The 26,638-nt window shown below is 38.4% G+C and overlaps 2 protein-coding genes across 8 annotated transcripts in view; one reads left to right on the top strand and one right to left on the bottom strand.

The window, feature by feature from the left end:
- Positions 1–607: 607 nt before the first annotated feature.
- Positions 608–26,544, bottom strand: ZBTB1 (zinc finger and BTB domain containing 1). 3 transcript variants are annotated; one of them, XM_027554299.1, is made up of 3 exons: positions 25,807–26,302; positions 9,515–11,430; positions 608–2,436 (listed from the first exon to the last, which is right to left on the bottom strand). In XM_027554299.1, the coding sequence occupies exons 2-3, from the start codon at positions 11,410–11,412 to the stop codon at positions 2,400–2,402; spliced, it is 1,935 nt and encodes a 644-aa protein (XP_027410100.1). In that variant the 5' UTR covers positions 11,413–11,430; positions 25,807–26,302; the 3' UTR covers positions 608–2,399. The 3 variants fall into 3 exon arrangements, with proteins under 3 accessions (XP_027410100.1, XP_027410097.1, XP_027410099.1); XM_027554298.1 differs by lacking the exon at positions 608–2,436 and adding an exon at positions 13,606–13,674 and having other exon boundaries at positions 7,192–11,430; XM_027554296.1 differs by lacking the exon at positions 608–2,436 and having other exon boundaries at positions 6,017–11,430; positions 25,807–26,544.
- Positions 26,299–26,638, top strand: part of ZBTB25 (zinc finger and BTB domain containing 25) — a 31,919-nt gene continuing 31,579 nt past the window's right edge. For all 5 annotated transcript variants that reach the window (XM_027554315.1, XM_027554316.1, XM_027554313.1 and 2 more), the window contains exon 1: positions 26,299–26,409. In XM_027554315.1, coding sequence (XP_027410116.1) covers positions 26,300–26,409 — 110 coding nt within the window. In that variant the 5' untranslated portion in view covers position 26,299. The remainder of the gene's footprint in view (positions 26,410–26,638) is intronic.

Below are 26,638 nucleotides of genomic sequence, written 5' to 3'. Positions count from 1 at the left end.
CCGGCTCTTTGTGACCCCATGGACTATACAGTCCATAAATTTCTCTAGGCCAGAATACTAGAGTGGCTAGCCTTTCCCTTCTCCAGGGGATCTTCCCAACCCAGGGATGGAACCCAGGTCTCCTGCATTACAGGCGAATGTATAGCATTGCTGATCACTTGAAAAAAGAAAAACAATTTTTTAAACTTCTTAAACGGAAATTTAACAAAATGAACTACATTGATAAGGTAGCTATTTCTCTGAATAAATTGTTATTTTGAGAAATAGATTAACGCTCTAAAAGAACTAAATACTGTGTCAGTTAATTTTTATAAATAATTACCTATTTTTATATTATGAGGAAACCTAATTTGTTACCATCTGCTTGCCATGAGATAGTACTTTTCTAGTCATTCTGTATTGAAAGAAACCAGGATTGGGAAATAAGAATTTTAGTTAATTCTTTGTGTACTTCTTAAGGTGCTCAGGAATACTATAATTAGCTATATCAGATACTTTATTATTCTGGTATTATAGAATGAAAGGAACAGATAACTTTTCAGCCAAATAATTTTTTAAAAAGAACAAGGTTAGAAAAGTACAGTATAAAAAAAGTAATATAAAGACATTTTAAATTCTGAACATAGAGGAGGAAATTTTATTAAAGCGTGGATTAAAAAATGTAACAAAAATTCTCTATGTAACCCAATACTCCATTTTATACTAATATACAGAAAGTAGTCACATTATAGAATGCACTTATTTATAATTATTATAATTTATTACATTTGTAGTTTAGTACAGTCAAAATTTAAGTCATATTTCTCCTGTAAATCTAATTCCACCAGTAATCAAAAATTGTTGAGTTTCTACTATATTGATCTGGCACCTTGAATTATTGATAGTGTTCTTTTATCTTTACTGTTTTCTGTTTACTTGTTAGAAGTCTGCAGTTCTATATACTTGTTCATATTTCTAGAAGAAACTGGCTATAGTTTTTGGTTTTTAGACTGTAACACTTCTCTAAGTTTGTTTATTTCTCTTAAAGCAGATGAATTCTTATGAATTTGAAGTCTTTAGTGGATTTCTCATCTCTCTTCTCACCCCTGTACCCAGTATCACATTTTAATTACCTTTTTCTGATTTTTAGTTAGTCTAATTATTAGAATATTCATGTTATTATCCTGCTTTATATCTAGAGATGTTAAATGACTTAAATTCTGCATCTGCTCTTAAATATGCTCTTAAGTTAGATCTCTTTATGCAACTCCCTATTAAAACATTTGAAAGCATTGGCATAAAAACAAAATAACCATTTCTGAATATATACATCTTGATATTGCAGATGAAACAATGATTATGATGATAATATTGAGTTGACTATGCAGTTAACCAAAACTACAAATATATTCACAATATGCAAATAATATGGCTGTAAGATTAATATGGTTGAGAAATGTATGTATATGTATCTTCAGGTTAAAATATCATCAAACATTTCATTTTCCCATGAAAGCTTTTTTAAACATGTTAACAGTTGTTTCATTCAATACTTAGTTGAATTTTGTCTTGAAATTTGAAAACTGAGAAGCATGGTATTATGTATTAATAACAAGAATAAATGTTTAACAGAAGCTTATTCTGCCTATTAGGTTACATTGCTAAATTGAGAAGGAAATGTGACTTGACACATTCTTCTTGGTTGTCTGTGATCTGTGAATATATACCACCATGGAAGTAATACCACTTCTGTTTTTTCTTAAAGCAACAGACTTAAAAGGGAGCCTCATTAATATTAATAATCAAGATTTGTGACTGGTATATACAGTGAAAAAAAGAAAGGCAAATGTCACATTACACTAAGCAATAACTAGATTATCTTGTTAAAATATTGGTCTTACACGTAACGTCTTCTTTGTACCCACATCTTTTTATTTATAACCTGAACTACAGATTTGGGATATAATTTTTGAAACTAACTACATTTCATGATATATAAACTGTAATGTATTTTAAGTTTAGAATTATATGTGTTTACACAGATAGGTGATTATCTTACTTTATAATGTATTTCTAGTAGCCTAACAAGCCCTTTTATTTTAGGAGGGGCTCTTGAAGATAATTAGCATATAAAGTTTCATTTCAGTGTAGCTTTAATCACTGATGTTGTTGTTTTCTTTAGCAGATTTTTTACAAATAATAGGAGAGTCACTGTGAATCGATTTTGTCACAACAAAGTGATTCCAAAGAGATCTTTACTGAGTTTTCTTGGATCCTTGCAACAGGAACTTTTGGGGTTGATGAGGTTTGTCAGAAGACAGAAAAGATGGTGTCACTTCAGATCTGATATTCCTGGGTCTGGACTTAAAGATTATCTGTTGATGATTGATTCTTCCCCATGTCCTCTCCAAATTCAGATCTCACTTCTCCAGAGGTTTAGAAGGCCCTATTTGACCACTGCCACACAGAAAAAGACAAAACTCAAGAAAAATAATATTGCAAGTTGACTGCTCTACAAGATACAACATAAATCTTAGGTCAGAATTTCATGACTTTTGGCACCAGGCCAGCACACTGTTAATTGAACAAAAAATGAGAACAAAAGCACAGATCCTAAAACTTAGATTTAACTTCTTCCCAAATGTAATTCACTATACCCTTTAAATATAAGGTATTCTTTTCACCAATATAATTTTTCAGCTATTGGGGCAACTTTTTCTTACAAGGGCTAACAAAGAATGGGTAGGACTCATAAATATGAAACAAAGAGGAGGATAGTCAGGTAAAGTAGGGAGGAAGGGAGCAGTTAAAAAGTACTTTCCTTCAAATAAAATAATTTTACAATGTACTTGTTAATAGCAAATCTCTGAATTAAACATACATCTAACAAGTTCATGTTCTTTTTATGAGTGCCTTCAGCCATCAGACTAACATTGTTCTCTTCAAATATTGTTTTACACTCTGCAAATGAAGTACACCCACACACAAAAAGGAGTGTTCCTTCAAATTCCTATATTCATAGCACTCCTAACCTGCCCCAATGATTCTGGGTAGAATTTTATTTTTTGCAGCAATGATTTGCCCTAATGTTGTAATAAAAGAAATTTTTTATTTTTTCCACATCAAGGAACACATAAGCATTTGAAAGAAACAATGACTTTCATAATCGAGATGTTTATATTTCTGTCATCTAAAAATGAGCTCTGCTGATTCTGCTATAAGGAATTGGTTTAAGTAGAATAAAAACAACATAGTAACTTTCTAAATAAAGCTTAACTGGGATTCATGAGATGTCTACCCATTCTTTTCTCAAATAGGTAAGTACAAAGTTATTCAAATGTTCCCACATAAAATTACTACTATTCCTGACTCATGAAGTCATGTTTTTTTACATTTTTGTCATCCTTCAGTCCTAGAGTTTCCTGTGATTTTTTACTTATTACAGTGGTGATTAGTACATTGATACATTTAATTTACAGGCAAGTACTGATTTATAATCTTCATACAGTCTTTTTCTTGCCAGCAAGTAAGATGATTAAAAAAAATTATAAATGGCTTCCTGCCCACTAGTAATCTGTGGTGGAATTTGATAGAAAAGATGAACAATTTTGTCACTAATAATGGATTAGTGACAAAAACCTTAGTGATTTGGTTCTCCTAAATATAGTAAGGGAGCAACTTAAATGAATTTAACTTCTTAATGCTCAGTCAACTAAGTATATGCATATGTGTTATTAAACTAGTTTAAAATTAGCATGAATTTATAAGCTGCTATTGTCATTTAGTTTTTATTTACCAATATTTAGAGACACAAACATTCTAAATCCTTGCACTTTAGCCTCTTGCCAGCATATAAATTTATAAGTAGCTAAATTTCACTTGGTCTAGACCCATATGTTGGAGCTTTCCTGGTGGCTCAGTAGTAAAGAATCCTCCTGCCAATGCAAGAGACACTGCCTCAATCCCTGGTTCAGGAAGATCCCCTGGAGAAGGAAATGGCAACCCACTCCAGTATTCTTGCCTGGGAAATCCCATGGACAGAGGAGCCGGGAGGGCTACAGTCCATGGGGTCACAAAAGTCATGATTTAGGGACTAAACAGCAACAACCCTTGTTACCAAGGAATAAGTCCTTGAGTTTGATAGAAGGCAATGAAAGTGGGCCACCTAAAAGATTATATATTTTGTATGGAATCTTCACCATCTTCTAGTCTCACCTTTTAAAAAAAATAACATTTGGCAGATGGTAGATCATTAAAGTAGTAGGCTTTGTTAAGTAACAGTAAAACCTATTGTATAGGTTTTAGAAATCAGGCAATAGATGCATGAAATTAAAATCCAATTAGATGGGGAGGGATGTTGTTTCACTTAAACCAGTTGACTATTCCATTTCTTACAAGTTTGCTGCTAGGTTAGGGTGGATATACAATTGTTTCCTGAAATTATCTTTCATTTCTTTCACAAGTAAGATTGTAAGCTTACACTAGAAATACATAAATACTTTTGGTAAATTGAATTACAGATGGCTAGAATAACTTGTTTTTAGACAGACTTAGATTGCTCTGTAAACTTTAATCCTTACAGAATGATAATTAGGGATTTTGTTTTGTTTTTTAGCCAAAAAATGAAGAATTTCTTATCCATATCACCTGCTAAGGCAAAAGAGGAAAACATTCTAGGGTCCTGATTGGAGGGGGGGCACAATGGAGGTTTTCAAATGATTTATCACATAACCAATAAAAGGAAATGGTGACTGGTCAGAGAGGTTAAAACATAACAATCATAACAGAGGCAAAACATCACAGAGGTAGAAATATAAAGGAAAATTAAAACAAGAGTATTTAATATTCATTTCTAAAACATCATTCTGAATGATCTACTCAAAAATGTTTTGCTTCTGACTGATATATTTTCACATTATTCAATATGTTCATTTAGGTACCACTATTACCAGCTATCTTACCAGGCACAGTAGATGACAGATGATGAACAAGGAGCACAGAATCTCCTAGGAGCTCTGTCATACGTGTTACCTGAACTGAAAAGGCTTTTCTTTGTACTTCTTGGTAAAGTATGTTGCTTAATGGTTAAGTACAGGAATGTAGGAATCAAATAGGCCTAGTTTCAAATTTCAGTGCTAGTATTTAGCTTCTGTATGCTCTTAGGAAAAAGACTCAGTCTCACTGAACCTCAGTCCCCCATCTGGAAAATTATTGATAGAATACTTACTTCATAAGGCCATGGCGATTCATTAAAATTACATCTGTATCAAGTGTTTAGCAGAGTACAAAGAGTGTTAATGAAATGGATGATGGGATTACTGAGAGCCCTGGGATGGGTAGTTCATAGACTTCCAAATCTGGGCCACAAATTCTAACACCAAATCTAACTTTACTTGCTTCAGTTCCCTGGCATTCATTCTATCACCTTGTTTACTGCACCTCAGGTATCAGGAGATGGGAGACATTCCACAAAGGTATGTTCCCACAGAGCCTTTTGGTATCCTGGGATCTTAGGCATTGTCAAAGCCTTCAGAGCACTTCTATCACTGAGAAGCATATGTCACAAAGGAGGTGGGGGTGGTGACAAATGATGAGCTAATCAAAGTAGATTAATGGCAAAAAAAAAAAAGTGTAACTCAAAACCCATTTAGAATTAAATACACCAAACTACTTTATTCTCAACTATGTATGCATATACATATTCAGGTTTTTCTCTTCTGGTTGGTACTAATTTAGTGTTTTGTTAACAAGTTTTATGTTTAACTTAAACTGTTACACTGGGTCTTTAGGGAATTTTCCACAGATCTATTAAATACAGAAGTTCTTTAGTGATATATAGGAACATGTATTGTTTAACCAGAGAATGTTACAAACCACCACCAGCTTCTCTTCCCACTTTCTATAAACGTTGGAATATTATCTCACGTTTATGCATATCCTTGGCATGTTCATAACAGCTGTTTCATTAGGCATTCTGTAGCTCTAATGGAATTAATCATTATTTTAGCCTATCAAATTCTATTTTTACTCACTACACTTTTTTTTTTTTTACCTCAATGTTTCTACCTGGCTCCTATTTTTGTTCTTAACCACAATACTTGTGATTTTTACTTGGTCTATAATATTTCCTTTTAATTGGTGCTGGCTGCTCTAGAAAACTATCCTTATTTTAATTCTTTAATTTTTGTATCTTGCCCTTGGAGTGCTTCTTTTTGTTTATACTCAAACTTTAAACATTAGCCATTTTACTCATGTAAGTCATTTCTCTGAATATTACTTTAAAAATACAGGATTAAGACAAATTTCTGAGTCATAATCCACTAATCTCTGAGATTCTTAGTCCTGTTTACTAAAAATTATCAACATCTGAGCTGTGCTGGAATTGGTGGCAAGATTTTTTGCTGGAGAACAAAAGGCCCTTTAAGAAAGACCATATTTGTAAGAAATAACAAGATTCCATATATACCTATCTAGATTTCCCCTTCATTTTCACATTTGGAGCCTAATCACGTAAATTACAAAGACAGGAGGAGGAGGCAACATCCACAACCTCGATTCACTGTCTTCATAGCACTGGAGGGTAAGAAGTGGTATTAAGTAGGCATGACTCTGTAGCTCCACTCCGGGAGAGGGAAGTGAGAGAAAACTGGGCTAGAGAGGTGTCGGATAGTTTTCACTCCCCCTAGTTTTAAAAGGAGGCATGTAGTCATTAAATGAACTCTTAATGAGGAACATTGTACATATACTCAAAGCAGCTTATACTGCTGTAGCTAGTTGCAAAACAAAAGGCATGTGTCCTGTGTAACACACGGGGAAAACACATCCTGTGGTGTGGCTTTGTGAAACTATAAACATCTCAGTTACGTAAAATTATGTTTAATGTTTATATATATGTTTATATATTCGCTTGCTAATTGGCTGTTAGTACATTTCTAAAACTAAACCCCTTTCCCAATGGGTGTAGAAATCATTTTTTACAGAGTGGTAGTATTTAGATAGGCTTCCATTCTTTAAAGGCTTCCCAGGTGGCTCAGTGGTAAAGAATTCACCTGCCAATGCAAGAGACATGGGTTCAATCCCTGGGTCAGGAAGATCCCCTGGAAAAGGAAATGGCAACCCACCCTGGTGTTCTTGCCTGGAAAATCCCATGGACATAGGAACCTGGCTGGCTACAGTCCGTGGGGTTGCAAAAGGAGTCAAACACAACCTAGGGACTAAACAACAAACTTGTTCTTTAATGGTGGGAAAACCATTGCAATACAGGCTTTGAAGAGGGTCATGGAAAAAAGTGGTTCCAAAGAAAGTGATGTCTGCTGCTGCTGCTGCCAAGTCGCTACTAAGATGTTATATACTTTGGAAATATGGTTTGAGATCTATTCTCTGATGGTCTCTGGATTTGTTACAGAACTTTTATCAGGTTTTCTTCAGTAATGTATATACATTTTTCATTTTAAGTTGCATTTCAGATTTAATAATTTGATAAACTACTGTATCCACGAACTAAGATGAATCATTTTTCTTGCTTTTTCTGCTATACAGCTTTTTTAAAAAAATCCTGATTTCTCATTTGTCTTTTTGTGTATTTCCCCCATCTCTACTTCCCATTATTTTGCTCTAATACTGTATGGCTCCTGTAGTATTTCAATTCTTACTTAACACCTCTCACCATGTCCCCACAAATCTTTGAGCACACACTGTGGTCTTCTTCTCTTTCAACTAAATCTATGCTAGTCAATATGTCTCTCAGTTCTCTTGGCAAACTTGTTCTTTTATGCAAATTGTATATAAAAATATGACTTGCATATCTTTAAAATGTGATATAAACAAAAAACAATACTGTTAAATTACTGTTCGTAATCACAAAATTATACTTTTAAATATAGGAGTTATTTAAAATCCCTTTCATTATGAGAAGGGTATTACTATGCAAGTAATTTACATTAAAACACATTCTATCCAACAGATGTGTGGATTTGTGGGCTGGTTTTGCCAGTTTTAATTCACATGTAATTCATGTAGACCTCGTGTCAGCAACAACTAACAGTAATACTACTTTATCTAAAAAATGATAAACTATTTACATTTATATGTTGTTATTATTTTATAGTCCTCAAATTTTTTAGTCCTTTACAGAAAAAAAAGCATGTTGATAAAACTGTAATTTTCCATAACACATTTTCTCCAAATCTTAGTATAAAACACAAGACATGTTTTTTTTGCACACTCTACTTTTATAGAACAACCAGATTTGTGATTGATTTCTTTATTTTATTAGATTAATCAATATACATGGCAGCTTTCTCAAATCTCAAAGTTCCAAAAGTATGTCATTTTAAAGGTGAAAAATCATTTTCCTTTAGATGTCATCTTCCTAGAAAGCTATTAAAGTCTATTTATAAACAAAAATAATTGATAAACTAACACATTTTAGAAATCAAAATATTTTAAATTATTTTAAATGAATACAAGATATGCTTTTTTAATTAACTATCATAGTTAAATTTAATATCACAAAACAAAACGACTTGTCCCCACTAATTTGTCAAGTGGAGTAAAGTCATTGGGTTTTTACACTTAATATAAGTTTTAAATGTGATTATTAAATGATAATATTTTATCAATTATAGGAAATATTCATTTATAGGAATTTCCTTAGGTCCATCAATCTTTTTAGGCCAAGTTTGAGCCCATGTCAACCTTCAAGGTTAGATTCAGCACACCTAACCTGCCTACTAAGTTTTCAATTTAAGAATATGAATTTCACTGGTAAGAGGGAAATAAACAGTGGCTAAATCATTGTTCAACTTACAGGAAAAAAAAAAAGCTAAAGTAAATGGGATAGTTTTAAATAACTACTTAAAAATATATATTTTAAAAATTTAAAACAGGAATGGCCAATGATATTGGGTTTAAAATTTCACAAGGTAGCCTTAAAAAACAAAATAAAAATTGTGACATCATCACCTTATTGATTAAAAAAAAAACAACCTAAGCTTCAATAGTCACTGAAGGGGTGACAACCACTTGTAATCTACATTTAAAAGTAATTTTAATCATAGCTAAAACAAACTAAAAACAAAGAATTCTATTAAGAAATAACAAAAATGATAAACATTTAATAACACCTAAAATGTAGATACTTAAGATCCTAAACAAAAATATTAAAGGTAAAAGGGCCTTGAAAATTTTTTTCAACAATTCCATCTTATAAAATCATTTTCTAAATAGCTCATATCCTTTGCTTTGGTGTTTTGTCTCCTATCAGCTAAACATTATACAGTAGAAAATCACTTATGTTCTTTTCAAATGCTTGGCATTATAATGTGATCTCATATCTTTCCTCAAGTTAAATTTTGCTCCACATATTCCACATGTATACAGATGAATATCCATGTGCTGTTCCAACTGTTCATTATTTGGAAATATCTGAAAGCAGACCTGGCATATAGTCTCACCAGCAGATAAATGAGAAATCATATGCCGTACATGGTCATGTTTTCTGAAGTTGCCTTGATCACAAATGGAACAGACATACCTGGCCATGCCTTTGTGCATGTCATTGTGCAGGCGCAATTGACGTTCTCTTAAAAACTGCTTCCCACATGTCTGACAAACAAACTGTTTTTCCTTGGTATGAACAGTATAGTGTTCTCTTAAGTGACACCGCTGATAAAATCCTTTCCCACACAGGTTACAAAAATGCTTTCGTCTGTGATCTCTTTCATTCTCTTCCATGATGGCACTCTTAAACACATCTTGGTCTAGGCAGCTAGACATATGTTCAACCACTAGATTTTCAGTTTCAAATCGCTGGCCACAATTAGGACATCGAAAAGGACAGGCAGAATGTTTAAATAACTGCTTCTTTTGGATACTGTTTATCTGGAAATGATTGTCTCTAAAATCATCCAACATTTCAACAAACATATCCCTTATTTCTGACTGTTCATCAGGATTCTCTTCCATGTCCATCTTCTCCTCGGCATTTCCTAAACCATTCATCGTCAGATCTTGGGGCTCTCCACATCTCTGGGCATGCTCCTGAAGCTGTCTACCCTTCACAAGTATTTGTCCACATTTGCCACATGCGCAGATATTTTCGATGTGTTTGGCTAAGTAATGAGATGACAGGTCCTCCTCAGTTATTGTGAGCCCACACAGCTCACAAGAAGCATTTTCAGTATCCTCTTGTACAGGACTGCTGTTGTTCGGGGGCCTCATATTTTCTAAACCACCTCTTTCATCAGCATTTATTGACATCCGAGGTTTTAGAGTTTTCCTCCCACTTTTTTTAATACTGACATCTTCTTCAACATAGTATCTATAAAATGGCTCTTCAGCTTCATCTTCTAACTCATCATTGTCAGTGGACTCATTACAGTCTTTATCAGTAACTTTAATAATGTTAAAGTCTTTCAGTTCATCTGTAGGAATATCCTCTGGTTCCATCTTAATGATGATTCTTTTCCTCTCAGCGGCTCTGCTCTTTTCTTCACTGGCTAGTTCAGACTCCACTGTGCTACTTTTCCTGCTTCCAGTGGTTGAAGCCGAATCATCAGCAGCCTGGCTTGTGTCTCCTCTGTATTTGTCTGTCTGTGCAGAAAAGGTTTTAGAAGAATCCTTTTCACCAAATTCAGCTTTGATATTACTGTCTTTTCCATCTCGAATATCCACTAACCTATGATAGGATCTTGTGTTTTGGTATGAATGTCTGTTAGTACAGGTTAGCACATGCTCATCTAGTAATTTTTCACAGCTAAAGCCAAATCCACAACTATCACAGGTGAAACTCCGTCCAAAGCGTCGTGATACACGTTCTTTTGGAGTAGATAATTTGGACACAGAACTCTTTTTACATACATCAAATAATGGCTCAGGAAAATTACCTAATTGCAACGACTCTTCATCAGGCTCTCTATTATGTGGTGTATTCACTGTTGAACTTGGCTCTGCACACCACCTATTAGCTTCACTGCCATTTCTAGCCACAGTGTCTTCATACATTCTCACCCCAAATATCATTTTGCTGTTCTGTTTGCTAGAAGCAGAAGATGAACATTTTGAACTAGAACAATCTGCATCCTGTATGTCTTCTAAGCAGTCAGGGACATTGTACAGCTGCAGGTAGTTCATTGCCACTTTAAACTGTTCAAAACTGGAAGGAGCTGTCATAATTTTTCCTAAATACATGAACTGCAAAATGAGATCAAAACACTCAGCACTAATTTTCATGTTGCTGAGATTCAGTTGTGCAGTACTATGCTGATGGTTCATGAAAAACATTCTAAAATAGGAGCTACAAGCAGCTAGAACAGCTTTGTGTGCTTGAAAGTAAATGTCATCAATCGCAATACAACAGTCACAGAGAAAACCCCATTCCCTTTGGTTGTTTAGCTGCTGAAGGACGTAGCTGCTGTGGCTGGGCTTTGCCATCTTCTATTAATTAGAGACCTATGTAAAACAAAAACATTAAAATCAGACAAGAAATCAGAAAAGCACTTGAAAAAAAAGAGCTGTCCATTCTAACGTAGTAAAACTCAATTAATATATACCTGAATCACTTTTAAAACTTAAAGGTGAAGATACCCAGCCATTTATTCAAGCTTCTCATTTTTATTTTAAGAAATACAAGCAAAGGTATCAAAAGCAAAACCCATCATTTTGGTTTCATTACAACTCTAGGAGGAAACATGCAATTTCAAACTAAATTTGAAAGGAAAAAAGACACTAGTTTTAAAGTACTTGAAGAATACAGTGAAAGCAAGTAAAATAGCAATTTGAATTGAAAGTAATTGCCAAATATTAAAAAAAAAAAACTTCAGGTGATTGATATAAAGGAATTATTGCTCATCCTTAAGTGTGATGCAGGTATTTTGGTTGTGTTAAAAGCATCCTATCTTTTACATACACATACTGCTGTGTTTACTGATGAAATGATACATCTAAGATATGCTTGAGAATAATCCAGTGGGGTGGGTATAGGCTATAAATGATACAAGATTGGTCCTGTGGTGATAACTATCGAAGCTAGGAGGTAGACATAATTCTATTTTTGTATGTTTGAAAGTTTCCTTAGAAAAATTCTACTCACTAAAGCTTATTAGACTACATGCAAATGGTACCAAGCAAATAGGTTTGGTCAATGCCTGTCTCTTAATTTATTAGAGAAGGAGTAATTCTGTATAAAGAAACAGGGGACCTATTTGGGAAGGAGGTATCTGTCCTTAGATTGTAAATTTTTCTTCATTTTTCACTCATTAAAAAAAAGGTATACAAAAGGAACACATGCTTATTGAAAAAAATTAAAACATAAAAGTACATAAAAACACACCTTAGGTCACATACCTCTTTCCAGAGATAACCTCTCCGATTATTTATCTTCAAATTTGTTTATATGTATACCTACAGAGTCAACAGCTATTGAGTATCCACTACATGCCAGACAAATAGTTTTGCTTTGGTTTTTTTTAACTTTTTTTTTTAACCTAAATGATACTGTACTGTACATATCTTTCTGCAACTAGTTTTCTTCACTTATCATCATATAAATATTTTTAATGTACAGAGCTGATGCTGAATAAAGACAGGAGCCCTGTAAGTCCAATTATATTACAAAGCTAAAATAAGATCCAATGTTAGCCCTGATTTTTAACCTGTATAAATAAAATTTCAGTATCTATCTTCTACTTGAAAATAAGTTCCTATGCAATTTGACTGAACATAAAAAGAACAACTGAACAAGCTGTTCACAGAAATAAAACATTCATGTCTCCACACCTTTTAATCTCTGCAGTGATAATTAGAAATTATCTAAATTTACTTACTTCTACTTGCTTTTTATCTTTTTGTCACAAATCACATGTGGGTCACATACCCCTTCCCCCTACTGCCTAAAGATCACCCTGCTTGTTTTCTTCCTGCCTGAAATCAGAGTTACACAGTAGGGACATGCCCCTGGTGAAATGAAGATGGCTTATGAGACCTACTGCCATCTTTAAATTGAAATGTCTGGACCTTTTCTGTAAGCCAGATCAAGTAGTATTACAAGTAGGTATAGTATTCCAACCTTGTGTAACTTAGATATCTGTATCAGAATTGAGTCATGTTCAGTATGTAGCTATATACAAAATGCAATGTATGCTCAGGTATTTATCAGTGTGTTATTTATAACTCGAAATGCCCGATAATATGGGAGTTGTAAGTAAACCAAGGTAAATCCACTTCCAAAAATTCACTGTCATGTGGCCTTTATGAAAATTATATTCATGAATGAAGGCTATAAAAAAATGAGAAAAGTTTTCAGGATGCAAAGTCAAGTAAATAACCACAGACTATGAAGTTATATAAAAATTACAATAACATAAAACAACAACAAATCCTTATTTAAAGAGTTAAAACACACACTCACACACAAATATTGACCCCCTCCAAGCCCATTTTATGTAGGATGAGATTTCTAGGTCTATAGACATTTTACAGCAACGGTCCCCAACCTCCAGGATCTAATGCCTAATGATCTGAGGTGGTAGAGCTGATGAAGTACATAATAATAAAGTGCATAATAAATGTAATGCACTTGACTCATCCCAAAACTACCCCCCTGACCCCAGACCTTGGAAAACTTGCCTTCCACGAAACCGGTCCCTGGTGCCAAAAAGATTGGGGACACCACTGTTCTACAGGATTCAGAGAGACCTTTAATGAATAAAGAGGTAGAAGGATAGATATTATCTCACATTTTCTTCTAATAATAAGAGTTGTTAAAAAATGAAACAAAGTCATCTAGAGGATAATGACTGTCCCATCTAGAAGCAGGGAAGAAATTCTGTTGGGGACAGTACAGTGAAAAGGCTTTGGGTCAGACAGGCCTGAGTTCCAACTTAGCTTTGCCACCTTAGATGACTTGGTTGTCCTCACTGACCCCAAGTGTCCTGAACTGTCAAAGTGGGGATAATTACACCTCAAAAATCGTATCAAACATGAGGCTTCACAGGAGCCATGTGTGGAATGTTCAGTACTTGGCACGTGATAACTAATGGAAGGAATAGTGGCAGTTGTGATGGTAGTGTCGCTTCCTTAAGCACAGGAGCGAAGTCTGACTAGACAGTCTTAAAATTTCCTTCTAAGTAAGAGCCCATCCGTATGAAAGCCAGCAGTTTATCTGTTAAAACTTTCAGGTTTAAATGTCTTATGCTTGAAATAATGACATTAAGAGCTTAAAAGTTCCAAAGACCTTTCTAATCTAAAGGAAAAGCAGTTTTATGGTCAGCAACCACAATGAATGCAGCCACATAGACCAATATGATAGGCACATCTGTAGCTACAGTTATAATTCACTTAAATTAGTGAACATACATTCTGTGTTAAACAAAATACTAAAACGAGAATCGACAGCATTTTAACATACATTAACTCAAAAATCTGTTGAGTATTTTGGTGTACCAGGCACTGTATAAAGTACTGAGAATCGGCAACAACATAGGTATCCTATAATCTCAAGGATACATCACTGAGGGCAACTTATTGCTCTAGATGAGTTACTTCACTCAACACATACTCACATACTATGCATGAAGGCAATGTGCTGTGATGGACAGAACAAGGGCTCAGGGTCCAACAGACCTGAGTATGAATCCCACCACCACCACGTCTCTGTATTTCCATCTTCCCCTCATACAGCTGCAAGCTGAACAAGTACCTTTTTGTCAAAAATTAATGCTAATACTACAGCTCTTAGGCTGATATAAAACTGTTGTTTCTACAACATTACAACCAAGTTCTGAGTCAAGCTGATTTTAGGGAGAGTAACCTTTACTAGCAACCATTCACACATTAGCATGAACAACTCTCTTCTTGTTACATCTCATTCAGAAAAGCTTTAAGGCAGCTTAATAACACCAAAACAAAAACAAACAGAAAGGCAGGAGGTGGAATCATGGGTGAAGGATCTAAATTCCTGTGAGACTTTTAGCTTATGTCTTGAGAATAATTTTTGCATTAAAATCTTTATTTTCACTCACTTTTATTAAACAATAGTTGCACTTGGAGACTGGGGAGCGGGGGGGGGGGGGGGGTAGGAAAAAAAAAAAGTTTCACTCAAATTCCAAAAGAAGTTTGCTCTTTTTTTATATCCTTAATAATGCTACCCCCCAAAAACATAGTGAACTTTGTTACAGTAAAGCTTGTTACCTGTTTTTAATAAATGTTTAGATTTCAATTCTTGTTTTTACAATGACATTCTGTGATTGCTTTTGTTTGTATATTACTACTAGCTGCATCACTGGTAGAGCAAGTTTGTACAGCCACAAGTCAAAGGGCTAGGGCTGAGAGCAGAAACTTCAAAGTTGATCCAAAGCTGAGGGTTCTCCCAAGGCTAGAAGGAAACCCAGTGTGGATGTAGTTCTCTAGAGGAATAAGGAGTTAGGTGATGCACTGGATTTTTAAAATTTTAGTTTGAAAAAGTTTAACCAGCTTTCTCAAATTCAAAACCAGCTACCAAGCACATTAAGAATATTCAGTAATTTAGATATTCAGAGGCTTTTAGAGCTTAGAGATCTAATCTGGTCAAACAGGCTTATTTCACACAAGGACAATGATGTAGTGCTGTTAAAACAATGTATTAAGGAGGGTTAACTGTGGTAAAGTAGGAACTGGGATTCCTGACCATCCAGATGGTACTAACCACTAAACAGTGATTACTACATACTCCTTGCAGTGTGCCCTTCTGCAAAGAACAGTCAGCAAGGATTGGGCATGAGTCCTTAACATGAGATTTATTAAGATCCTTGCACAAAATACTACCCAATCTGAACTCCCATCTGTAATGTGGTTGTGTCTGTATATGTGCATCTAGTCTTATTCAGTAGATGTGTTCCCTAAATTATACTTTAAGCTATTTCAGAAAATTTCTCACTGACATAGTAAGGTTTCAGAAATACTTTTCCTTCATTGCTAAATCTCTTAAATGGAAAAAAACAGTTTTGCTTGATGTTTCTATTGCCCTGCTGCTGCTGCTAAGTCGCTTCAGTCGTGTCCGACTCTGTGCAACCCCATAGATGGCAGCCCACCAGGCTCCCCCGTCCCGGGGATTCTCCAGGCAAGAACACTGGAGTGGGTTGCCATTTCCTTCTCCAATGCGTGAAAGTGAAGTCGCTCAGTTGTGTCCGACTCTTCTCAGCCCCATGGAATGCAGCCTACCAGGCTCCTCCGCCCATGTGATTTTCCAGGCAAGAGTACTGGAGTGGGTTGCCATTGCCTTCTCCGATAAGGCGAATCAGTCAGTTCAGTTCAGTTCAGTCGCTCAGTCGTGTCCGACCCTTTGCGACCCCATGAATTGCAGCAAGCCAGGCCTCCCTGTCCATCACCAACTCCCAGAGTTCACTGAGACTCACATCCATCGAGTCGGTGATGCCATCCACCCATCTCATTCTCTGTTGTCCCCTTCTCCTCCTGCCCCCAATCCCTCCCAGCATCAGAGTCTTTTCCAGAGTCAACTCTTCCCATGAGGTGGCCAAAGTATTGGAGTTTCAGCTTCAGCATCAGTCCTTCCAAAGAACACCCAGGACTGATCTCCTTTAGAATGGACTGGTTGGATCTCCTTGCAGTCCAAGGGACGCTCAAGAGTCTTCTCCAACACCACAGTTCAAAAGCATCAATTCTTCAGTGCTTAGCTTTCTTCACAGTCCAACTCTCACATCCATCCACCCTCTAATCTGTGTCAATGACTTGCATTACTAAGAACACTCTTCTGAGAACCATTTACACAGCTCAGGGCTTCCCAGGTGGCTCAGTGGTAAAGAATCTTCCTGCCAATGCAAGAGAGGTGAGTTCAATCCCTGGGCTGGGAAGATCCCTGGAAAAGGAAATGACTACCTACTCTAGTCTTCTTGTCTGGAAAAATCCCATGGACAGAGAAGCCTGGGGGGCTACAGTCCACAGGGTCACAAAGAGTCAGACATGACTGAGCACACACATGCAGTTGAGTTTATAGTTCAGCATCCCAATCTCTGAACTAACAATTACCTCTGTGTCTCAAAGGTAATTGTTAAGTACATATATTCATTTCCTCATATCTATTTCTATGTCTTATATGATAAATGTATGTATATGGATTTGACTTGAGGGCTATAGACTAGATTCTTAAGAAGCCTGAAATGTAGTGAAAGGATTCTCTTTGCTTATAAACCAGAATATCAGAATGTATTAAACACCCACCATGTTCCTAACACAGCATAAAGCACTGAGGTGGGCGGTGGAGAAGGATGGTATACAGTAGAGCTAATTACATACGAGGGATTACATTTTATTTTTTTATTTTGCTGAGCGGTGAAGCTTGTGGGATCTTAGTTCCTCAACCACAGACTGAACCCGTGGCCCTGGCAGTGAATGTGCGAGTCCTAATCACTTGACCACCAGGGAATTCCCTGAGGGATTACATTGTAAACCAAGAAACAATTTGAGAAAAATTAAATACTAAATTATATTCAATAAAGCTCAGTAAGAGTTTACAAAGAGAAAAGCATGAATTGTACTAGAACAGTGGCCTTTAGGAAGGATTTGACTAAAGTCTCCACAAGTGAGGATAAGAAAGAAAAGTAGAAAGCAAGGGGAAAGACATTTCAGATATCTGCACTGGTGTGTATGTAAACAATTGGGGAGAGGTACACATCAGCAAAAATAAAAGCTTGAAAATGTAATGGGAGGGAAGATAAATTTGTTTCACTGACCTTACTATCAAGCACGTGTGTGTGTGTGTGTGTGTGTGTAACATATATCTGCTTAAACTGGAGCCTGGTATGTCAACAGTAAGATATATAGTATTATATATAAAACATGTATATGTGCATGTAAATATGTATATCATTTTATCATTTAATCCTCATAACAATCCTACAAAGTATGTTCTAAGACCCATTTCCAGATAAGAAAACAGAACACAATGTTCTATAACCTTCCTAAGGCCACAGAGTACTTGGTGAGATTAGAACACAAGCAATATGACTTTTCAGCTTGAGATCATAGCCTTAATGACTTTGCCGCCTATAAAAATAAGGTCACCTTGGCAAAGTTCTTCCTAGAATACCATTTTCCAGGGTATACAGTGTTCCAATCTCTAAATTTAACCTCAGTAAAATTCTTTAGGTTTTCTCCTTGAGATTTCTAGGAAGAACTGGTTATACAGGTTTGTTTCCTAAAGAGAACACGTTTTAATTCAAGGTGCTGAAATTGGACAGTCATCATCAAGTTTAGAAAATTTTATTCACTTTTTAGAATAGGCATCCTGACTGATTATTAGACTGCAAATTCAGTACTTAGTACAGGAAGTTCTGAAATTTTACTGGGTTATGCTCCAAAACTTTAAGTTATTTGGAACTTAAAACATATTCCCATTGAAACAAAGCTATAAATGGTGGCTCCATTCTGTCCTCACACCATACAGTCTTTAAAAACCCCAATGAGGCTGTGTATTAATTTGTCCTAACTGTGCTGTGCTGTGCAGTGCATGCCGTGCTAAGTCAATTCAGTCGTGATTCACTCTCTGTGACCCTATGGACTGTAGTCCACCAGGCTCCTCTGTCCACTCGATTCTCCAGGCAAGACCACTGGAGTGGGTTGCCGTGCCCAGCTCCAACGGATCTTCCCCACCCAGGGATCGAACCTGTGTCTCTTAAGTCTCCTGCATTAGTAGGCAGGTTCTTTACCACTAGCGCCAACTGTTCTGTAGTAGTATTAATACTTGCACCTTTAGCACTAACAGAGAGACTATACAGCAATGCCTACTACACTCAGCTCTCCAAGACCAGGACAAGACTTAATGGACTTTGTGTTCCCTGTGCCTAGCACGATTCCCATGGAGTTGGCACTTAATGCATGCTTGTTAAATGAACATATTAAATAAGACCCCAGGGAGCAGACATTGATAGATTTGAATACCAGCTCTACCACTTACCCAACTACAAATTTTCTTCACCTCTCTGAGCCTGCTTTCTCAACTGTAAAATAGAGATAACCATACTCCTCATGTAACTCTTATATAAACCAGAGATGAAAACTGTCTTTCTAATCCAAGAGCAACAGAATTTTTCTTAAACATTAATGTCATCATTGTGAACAAAATTCACAGAATTTTACCAAGTGATCAAGTTCAACCTGCTGCTTTATAGATGAGAAAACAAACAGGCCCTGAGAAATTAAGTCATACTCAAAGTCCAATCTAATTTTTTAGATGACAGGACAGGACCTTGGTCTCTTTCATTCTGGTCTGGGGCTCCTCCTCCAATTCCAACAGCTGCCCCACATACAGCAACACCTGGCTGGCTACTAGCTCCTCTGCACCAGTTTTGTTTTTCTGAAAAATAGGAACTGTTCAAATTTGCAAGGGTTGTTCACACCTACACAAAACAGCCTGAGGCTGTTATACTTTTGGAGAGTGTAGTTTGTGGGGTGGTTAGTATTCTTCTGTCTCCTTACTTGTCCAGGCCAACTGCTGTCACTTCTAAAAGGTCTGCTGATCTCCTGTAGCCTACTACTTCTGTTATGGGTTATGAAATTCAACAAAAACTCATTGAAACTGAGTCTACATAAATAATTTAATTTTCTGTGAGGACCTAGGGAAGTGTTTTATGAGTATGATAAGGTTTTAATTCATGCACTTTGTTTAACCTATCTTAATTTTTGATAGGCAACAAACTGCCTTACTCTTTGCTGACGTTGTCAACCAAATAACTTCTGAATAACTGAGGTTATATGAAGGTTATATGAGGTTACTGAAGTCAAGGTGCTAGGTCTAGGAAATGAATTTATTCACACAGAATGCAAAGGAAACATAGTGACTCCTGAAATATTCTCTCTCTCCAGGAGAAAAGCATTTAATTCAGTCTTCATTTTGATCTGTTCATCCTGAGGAGGCAACATGGCATCTACTGACCACCAGAGGGCACTGGGTGAACAGCAGGCTTGTCTCAGTAAAAGGCAGCTTCACCAGGAAGTCCCTTTTTGCACGTGGCATTCATATTCTTAGGGTTCATTTTGTGGAACCCTATTCTTCAACATACTCACTCTGTGACTTTGTCTGGGACCCACCTAAAATTGCTCTTCCCCCACCTCCATCATGCACTAACCACCCAGGATACTTGTGAGTCACCTAGGACTTCTGCCTCACAGTTAACTAAGTCTTGCCAATTTTCTCACTAAATATTTCTCAAATTTGCCCCTCTATCCCATCCTTACTTTTCCTGTCCTTTGAGGCATCTATCTTTACTTCTAAATTATTACAATAGGCTCCTTAACTGGTCCCTCATATCTATCCTTCACCCTCAGATGATTCATAAAGAACAAAAATCAGACCCTGTCATTCTGCTTCTGAGTCCTTTCACATACCCTCAGATTGAAATGCAAACTCCTTAAGGAAAGCATACAAAAGCCCTTCCGGTCCACCCATCTAGTCTCCTCTGTGGTTACTGCTTCAAACTTCAGACAAGCAGCATCAAACTGCTTGCCACCTCCCCCATCCTCCAACTCCATATACTTCATGTATTTCTTATCTCCATTTTGATTCATGCTAACTGGTTTTTAGCTGTTTTCAGCTAACTGTCTGAACCCACCACGTATCTTTTAAGAATCAATCACCTTCTCCAGAAAGTATTCTGTAAGACCTCCCTCTCCCACTGATTTAGGTTTTGATATTACTGTGTATTATCTCCTTATTTTGCACTGACTATGCTATTTTTTAAATCATCAGAACAGCAACATAAAGCAGATGTTAATGCACAGACTAACCAGACTGCCTGGATTCAAATTCTGGCTCTGTCACTTAGTAGATGTATGAACTCAAGCAGGTTACATCTAAACTGTGCCTCAATTCTCTCATCTGAGAATGGGGATGATAATCCTCCCTAGGGCTTCCCTGGTGGCTCTGGTAGTAAAGAATTTGCCAGCAATGCAGGAGACCTGGGTTCGATCCCTAGGTCGGGAAGATCCCCTGGAGAAGGGAATGACAACTCACTCCAGTATTCTTGGCTGGAGAATTCCATGGACAAAGGAGCAAGGAGGGCCACAGTCCATGGGGTTACAAAGAATTGGACACAGCTGAGCAACTGACACACAATCTTCCCTAGGGTTTAGGGTTACTATAAGGAGGTGTGTCATGGAGCAACTGCTAAATAAGAATCAATTGCCACAATTATCCATATGTTGCCACAATTATCCATATGTTGGTCTCCCAACTAGACTGTGAGCAACTTGAAGGCCAGGACTTTGGCTTGTTCAATTCTCTGCAGCATGGTGTGTACCCAGTAAATGTTGCTGAATGAAAACTGGTCAGGCAGCTCTAAGATGATGGGAGGGACTATCCAGCTTCCTTCTTTCTGAAGAAGGCAAGTCCACATACATTTTTTAATTGTATTGTTTTCAATTGTGTAGCTCCAAGTGTTAAATTTTTAATTCTAACCAAAATCCTGAAAACTTCACACACCTTGAAACCAATAAAAAGAGTATCATAAAAAGTATGTTCAGGGGCTTCCCTGGTGGCTCAGTAGTAAAGAATCCGCCTGCCAGTGCAGGAGACTGGTTCAAACCCTGATCTGGGAAGATCCCACATGCTGCAGAGCAACTACGACCACGTGCCACAACTATTGAGACTGTGCTCTATAGCCCAGGAGCTGTAACTACTGAGCGCACGTGTCCTAGAGCCTGTGCTCCAGAACACGAGCAACCAGCCCAATGAGGAGCCCGTGCACCATTACCAGATAGGAGCCCCTGCTTGCCACAACTAGAAAAGAGCCTGTGCAGCAGTGAAGACCCAACACAGCCAAAAATAAATAAATCATTATAAACAACAACAAAAAGCACCTGGCCTCCAGAATGTTGAAAAAATTAAAGTAAAAAAAAAAAAAAGTTATGTTCATTCTAAGAAGCTTAACTCCATTTTTAAGTCTTAAGTCTATTTAATATTTCCCCTCATCTCAAACTAACTGACACAGCAAACGCCTTTGTGCTTTCATACAAATAACGTATCATTCAAACTGGGATGCTCTATCACCACACTCAATGGCAGGGATTATTATGATGTGGTTCCCCTGCTTCACTGTAGGCTCCCTGAGATCAGGGCACTATCTTAGTCATCTCTGTGTCCCAAGCCTCTAACAGTTGCCTGACATTTAGTTGGTATTTGATCAGTTTTTGAATGAATAAGTGTTGAAGAAGGCAAGTTTTATTTTGCTTATGAACTTTTTGCATTATTTCAATTATGGCTACTTTTATATAATAGTCAAAAATTAATGTGATTTCCCATACAACTGATTTTTACAACAACGCTGAGATAGGTATTTTTACTATCCTCATTTTGTGAAATGAAGAAATAGGTTCAGTGGTTGATACTTAAGTGCTCATCTTTTAAGATGGGACTCAAACTCTGACTCTTGATTCAGAGCCCTAAGTTTCAGTGTTTGCAGCCAGAAAACACTCTTTCTGGCAATGACTATTAACTGAAGTGTCCCTTTGGACATTCTAAGCCTCCCAGAGTCACCCCATTCTTATAAAGCCCCATACTGCAGGCAGAATGCCCTACTCTCCCCATTTCCTCTTCCATCTGCTGACTCCCACCGCCCATCAAAGGAAGCCCTCCTCTAATACAAAAGATTTAAAGTGAGGATGGAGCTCTTCAATTATCTCTAAAAATGATCATATCTCAAACAGACAACAGAAAATCTGGTTGGAGATTTAATTCTTTTAATTTTCCAATTTTATTTTGAAAGTGATTTTAAATTCAAATCACAGAAAAACAAAACAAACAACAAAAAAACTCATGTCCTCAACACTATCAACCAATGTTGTTATTTAACTTCTATGTACTATTTCAGCAATTTGTTTTCAGAATATCAGCTACTTCACAGTTTACTCTTCTTGAAAATACCAGGCTAAGAAATGAGTGATTCTGTACTCTTAAGACTTCTTATATGTGCCACAATATGAGTATACTTAGAAATCTAACTTAAATATGTACTGTCTCCTTCTAGGCCACATCTGAAACCCACAGTCATTAATCTTCTTCTTTTCTCTAGTTTCCTTTCCTTGATGTTTGCCATGTTACCTCTGGATACAGATCCAGAGGGACCTCTCACCCTGTATCAGCACAGTGATATCCTGGCAGTGGTCTTAATGATAAGTATAACTATTCCTCCCCAACTATAAATTATGAAACTCTTTACAAATGTGAGGGTTTGGTTTTGCTTTAATGAGTTTGGCCAGTATAAATCAACCCATCAAAGGCTTGACACCAACATTAACATTAAAGTGTGAGAACTAGCCTGCCAAGCTACAGTAAGTACTTCATAAGGACAAACCTAAAATAGCAGCCCTGTTATATTTAAACTCTCATGTCTGTTACTTAATCATAGAATTTTAAACCACTCTAATGCAAAACTTTCCCTTTTTCTCTACCTCGCCAATTCTCACCAACCAGAATAGTGAACAGACAGCATGAGTTCATGAGTCCATGAATCATCAGGGCTGTCCCTAGCCAGGGTGAGGTGCACACAGCAGCACAGTATGACCAAATGTTGCCCTCTCCCATTTTAAACAAGGAATTGACTGTTAACAGTGATTATCTCTAAGGAGTGGGAGTCAAACTTACTTTCATTTTTGTTTTTTATGTACTTTGGTATAGGTTGAATTTTTATAAAGAAAATGAATTTTATATTAAAAAACATTTCTATTCTGAGGAAAAAAAAAAGACATGAATCCCTTTTAATTTGGTTCCCATAAGAGTATTAGAATAATTTCAATTTTTACGGTAAGAGATAACAGCACAAGAAAGTGTCAGGAGACAAGATCCTACAGGGACCAAAGTGACCTCTCAAGCAAATTTTTGTTTTCAAATGTATCTCAATTTTTTTGAGCAGAAAGAAAGACAACAGTTTGTAGCTTAAAAATTAAATTTATGGAAAATTTTCTGTATTTTTAATCTCAAATGGTTCTCTCTCCCCTTTGGACCAGAGCTTAATAGCAAAGGCTTAGCACTTCTCTTGGATGGAGGAGAGGCCTGAAAGCAGGCACTTCTTTTCTCTTGCATATTAGAATGGTTATTCTGCAAGGCACAAAGAGATACCCTTAAAAAGCTCCATGAACTATATCTTCCCCAGAGCCTGGGAAAAGAGAATGAGGAAACAGTACAAAAATTTAGCTGCATTAAAGTGAAATAAAACACAAGGTCAAGAGCAAGTGTCTGAGACTGCTCTGCCCTGCTAGGGTCCTGGTTAAATATGATTTCTCTTTGACAACGATGCATCAGGGCTCCCCCTTGCCTCCAATTTATGCCATACTGGGGTACGAAGAATAGAAAGGCTTCAGTAAGATTGCTTAACTCGAGCAGTTGTTATTCTATACCATGAAAATCTGGTTGTAATAGAGAAACCTGCTTTTAAAATGAATATAAGATGCTGATTGAGGGTTCTACTTGCAGACTATCATTATTTTATCAATCTCTGGGAAAGTATTTCCCCATCACTACGGTTCAATTTTTTTCTGTTTAAGATAAAGAAGCCCCATCTAGCTTCTTCCAAACCCATTCAGGTATTTCTGAGACTTTATATCTAGCAAGTGACTCAAAAGTTTTGAGGTTCTGATGGCCAGCCATCATTCAAGCTTCATCGTTTTGTATTCCAAATCTCATCATATCCATTTGAAATGACAAAATTTCCTAATTTCAAAGAAAAATGTGATTGCTTAGTAGTTATCATGAGAACGGCATCCTTCACCAAATCTGCTCTGGAGTGCCTTGAACTTGAGCTCAAACGACTGATTCTAAGTCTCAAAGAGCCTGGGACCACATCTTGGGATCGAGTGTCAAAGGGGAAATATTTCGTTGCTGGCATAGTTTTCCTGACGTGATACATATTGCATGGGAATACACTTAGGCCAGTAAAGAACCTGCGCGTGCATACCAGTTTGATTTAGAAATATTATTACATACAAACGCCGTACTGTCCCCAGAAAACATCAAGGACTTTCATCAACATCTCCCTGACGCTCCCAGCTTGGAAAATGTCATGTCAGCCTTTCAGATCACGCAGATGCGCTGCTTAGGTACGAAGGGAGACGGGGTGAGTGGTGAGCTCAGACCCAAACCTACATATTTTAGTGTTAACTGCTCCCGATCTACATCCAACATATTTACCGAACACTAAAAGAACTCTAGCAAGCGCCCACCACTGGAAAGGACAGCACTTTCTTCCCAGGAAACGGATCTTTCCACTAAAAATCCCCAAACCCGAGACCTACCACTTTTTACTGAACAAAACAGCGAGTGTGACGGCAAGAGGGGGTGGGAAAAAGCGTGGCAAGAATTTGCACGGCTCTTACGCCTCCTCCCTCGGAGCGCGCCCAAGTCTGCGGCCTCGGGCTCCGGGACACTTCCCCTCCCACCCGCCAAGGAGCCGCGGCTGTAAGTTGAGAGAAGCGGGCTCTGGGCACGTCAATCAACCGGCTCCTCCCGCCTCCCGTCTACACCTCCCCTCCCCTCCCCCCTCAAAAAAAGCAGAGAAAGAAAGGGAAAAGAAGGTAACTAATTTGGGAACTAGTCTCCGTGGGGGCTTCGCCTCCGACCCAGGGAGGCCGCACGTCCCCGACTGGGCGCGCTGGCGGGCGGCGGGATCAAGCAGGCGGCCCGGCAGTCACCCGTCACCGGGTCCTCGCCGTGCGCCCGCGGCGCTCCGGCTCCCCGCACGGGTCGGCGCCGCTCGGGTCCCGCACTCCGCTGAGCCCGCCGCCCGCCGCCCTGCAGCCCGGGCCAAAGTTGCGCAAATAGCCCCATAACTGGCAAATACTCACCGGCCGCAGCAGGAACCGGGGCTGCGGAGATTTTAGGGAGTTTAAGGCAAATCGGCAGCGGGAAAGGCGGGCGGAGGCGAAGGGGCCGAGAGCTGCAGTGGCGGCGGCGCGCGGCGCTCGGGCTGGGCTGCGCGGAGAGGCTCTGGCTCTGCCAGGGACTGCGCTGCAACAAAGGACTTCCGCTGCCGCACAGCCGCGCCTGCTGCACCGCACTGAGCCGGCCCCGCTTACGCGGCGACTCCGGGTCTGCCCACCAGTTCGCTGCGGCGTCCGCCAGCCTTCCCCTCCCTCTCGACCGCCCACCCACTCCGCCGCTGGCTGCTAGGGGCACCCGCGGTCGCCTGTTTGTTGCAACAAGTTTCTGCGTCGGGCTCCGAGGAGGCTGGCGCAACCCGCACCGCGGGGGCCGGCGCGGCGGCGGCCTGACCACCCCTCTCGCCCCTTTCCCAAGGGTAGGCTTGGGACCTCCTCCTCCTCCTGTTTGCACAGCTGGATGGGACTGGGCTCCTCCCGGCTCCCCAAGGGCAGGCTGCTGCTTTCCCACTCCGTCCAGATGTCAGAGCCCGGCCCCAGAGGGCCCAGCAGCTGGGACCCTCCCTCACAGTACGTTTCTAGCGTTTGGGGGGCGCCGGAACCCTCGTCCAGTCCCGTGCGCTACCGGTCGGTTCAGGGTCGCCCATTCCCCGCACCTCCCCCACGCTTGCCTTCCGTGGGCCTGTCCGCCTCTGGCCTTGAGTCACTTCCCCCGCCATGCCCCACCCCGCCCGACCGCCTCCCCTCGTAGGCTCCCGGGGCTTAAGCTTCCCTGGCCCCGCGCCCTCACTCCTCTTCC

The sequence above is a fragment of the Bos indicus x Bos taurus genome, chromosome 10 (assembly GCF_003369695.1).
Source record: "Bos indicus x Bos taurus breed Angus x Brahman F1 hybrid chromosome 10, Bos_hybrid_MaternalHap_v2.0, whole genome shotgun sequence".
Classification (NCBI taxonomy): domain Eukaryota; kingdom Metazoa; phylum Chordata; class Mammalia; order Artiodactyla; family Bovidae; genus Bos; species Bos indicus x Bos taurus.
The sequence above is the reverse complement of the archived record's forward strand: the minus strand, read 5'-3'. Positions and strand labels throughout refer to the sequence as shown.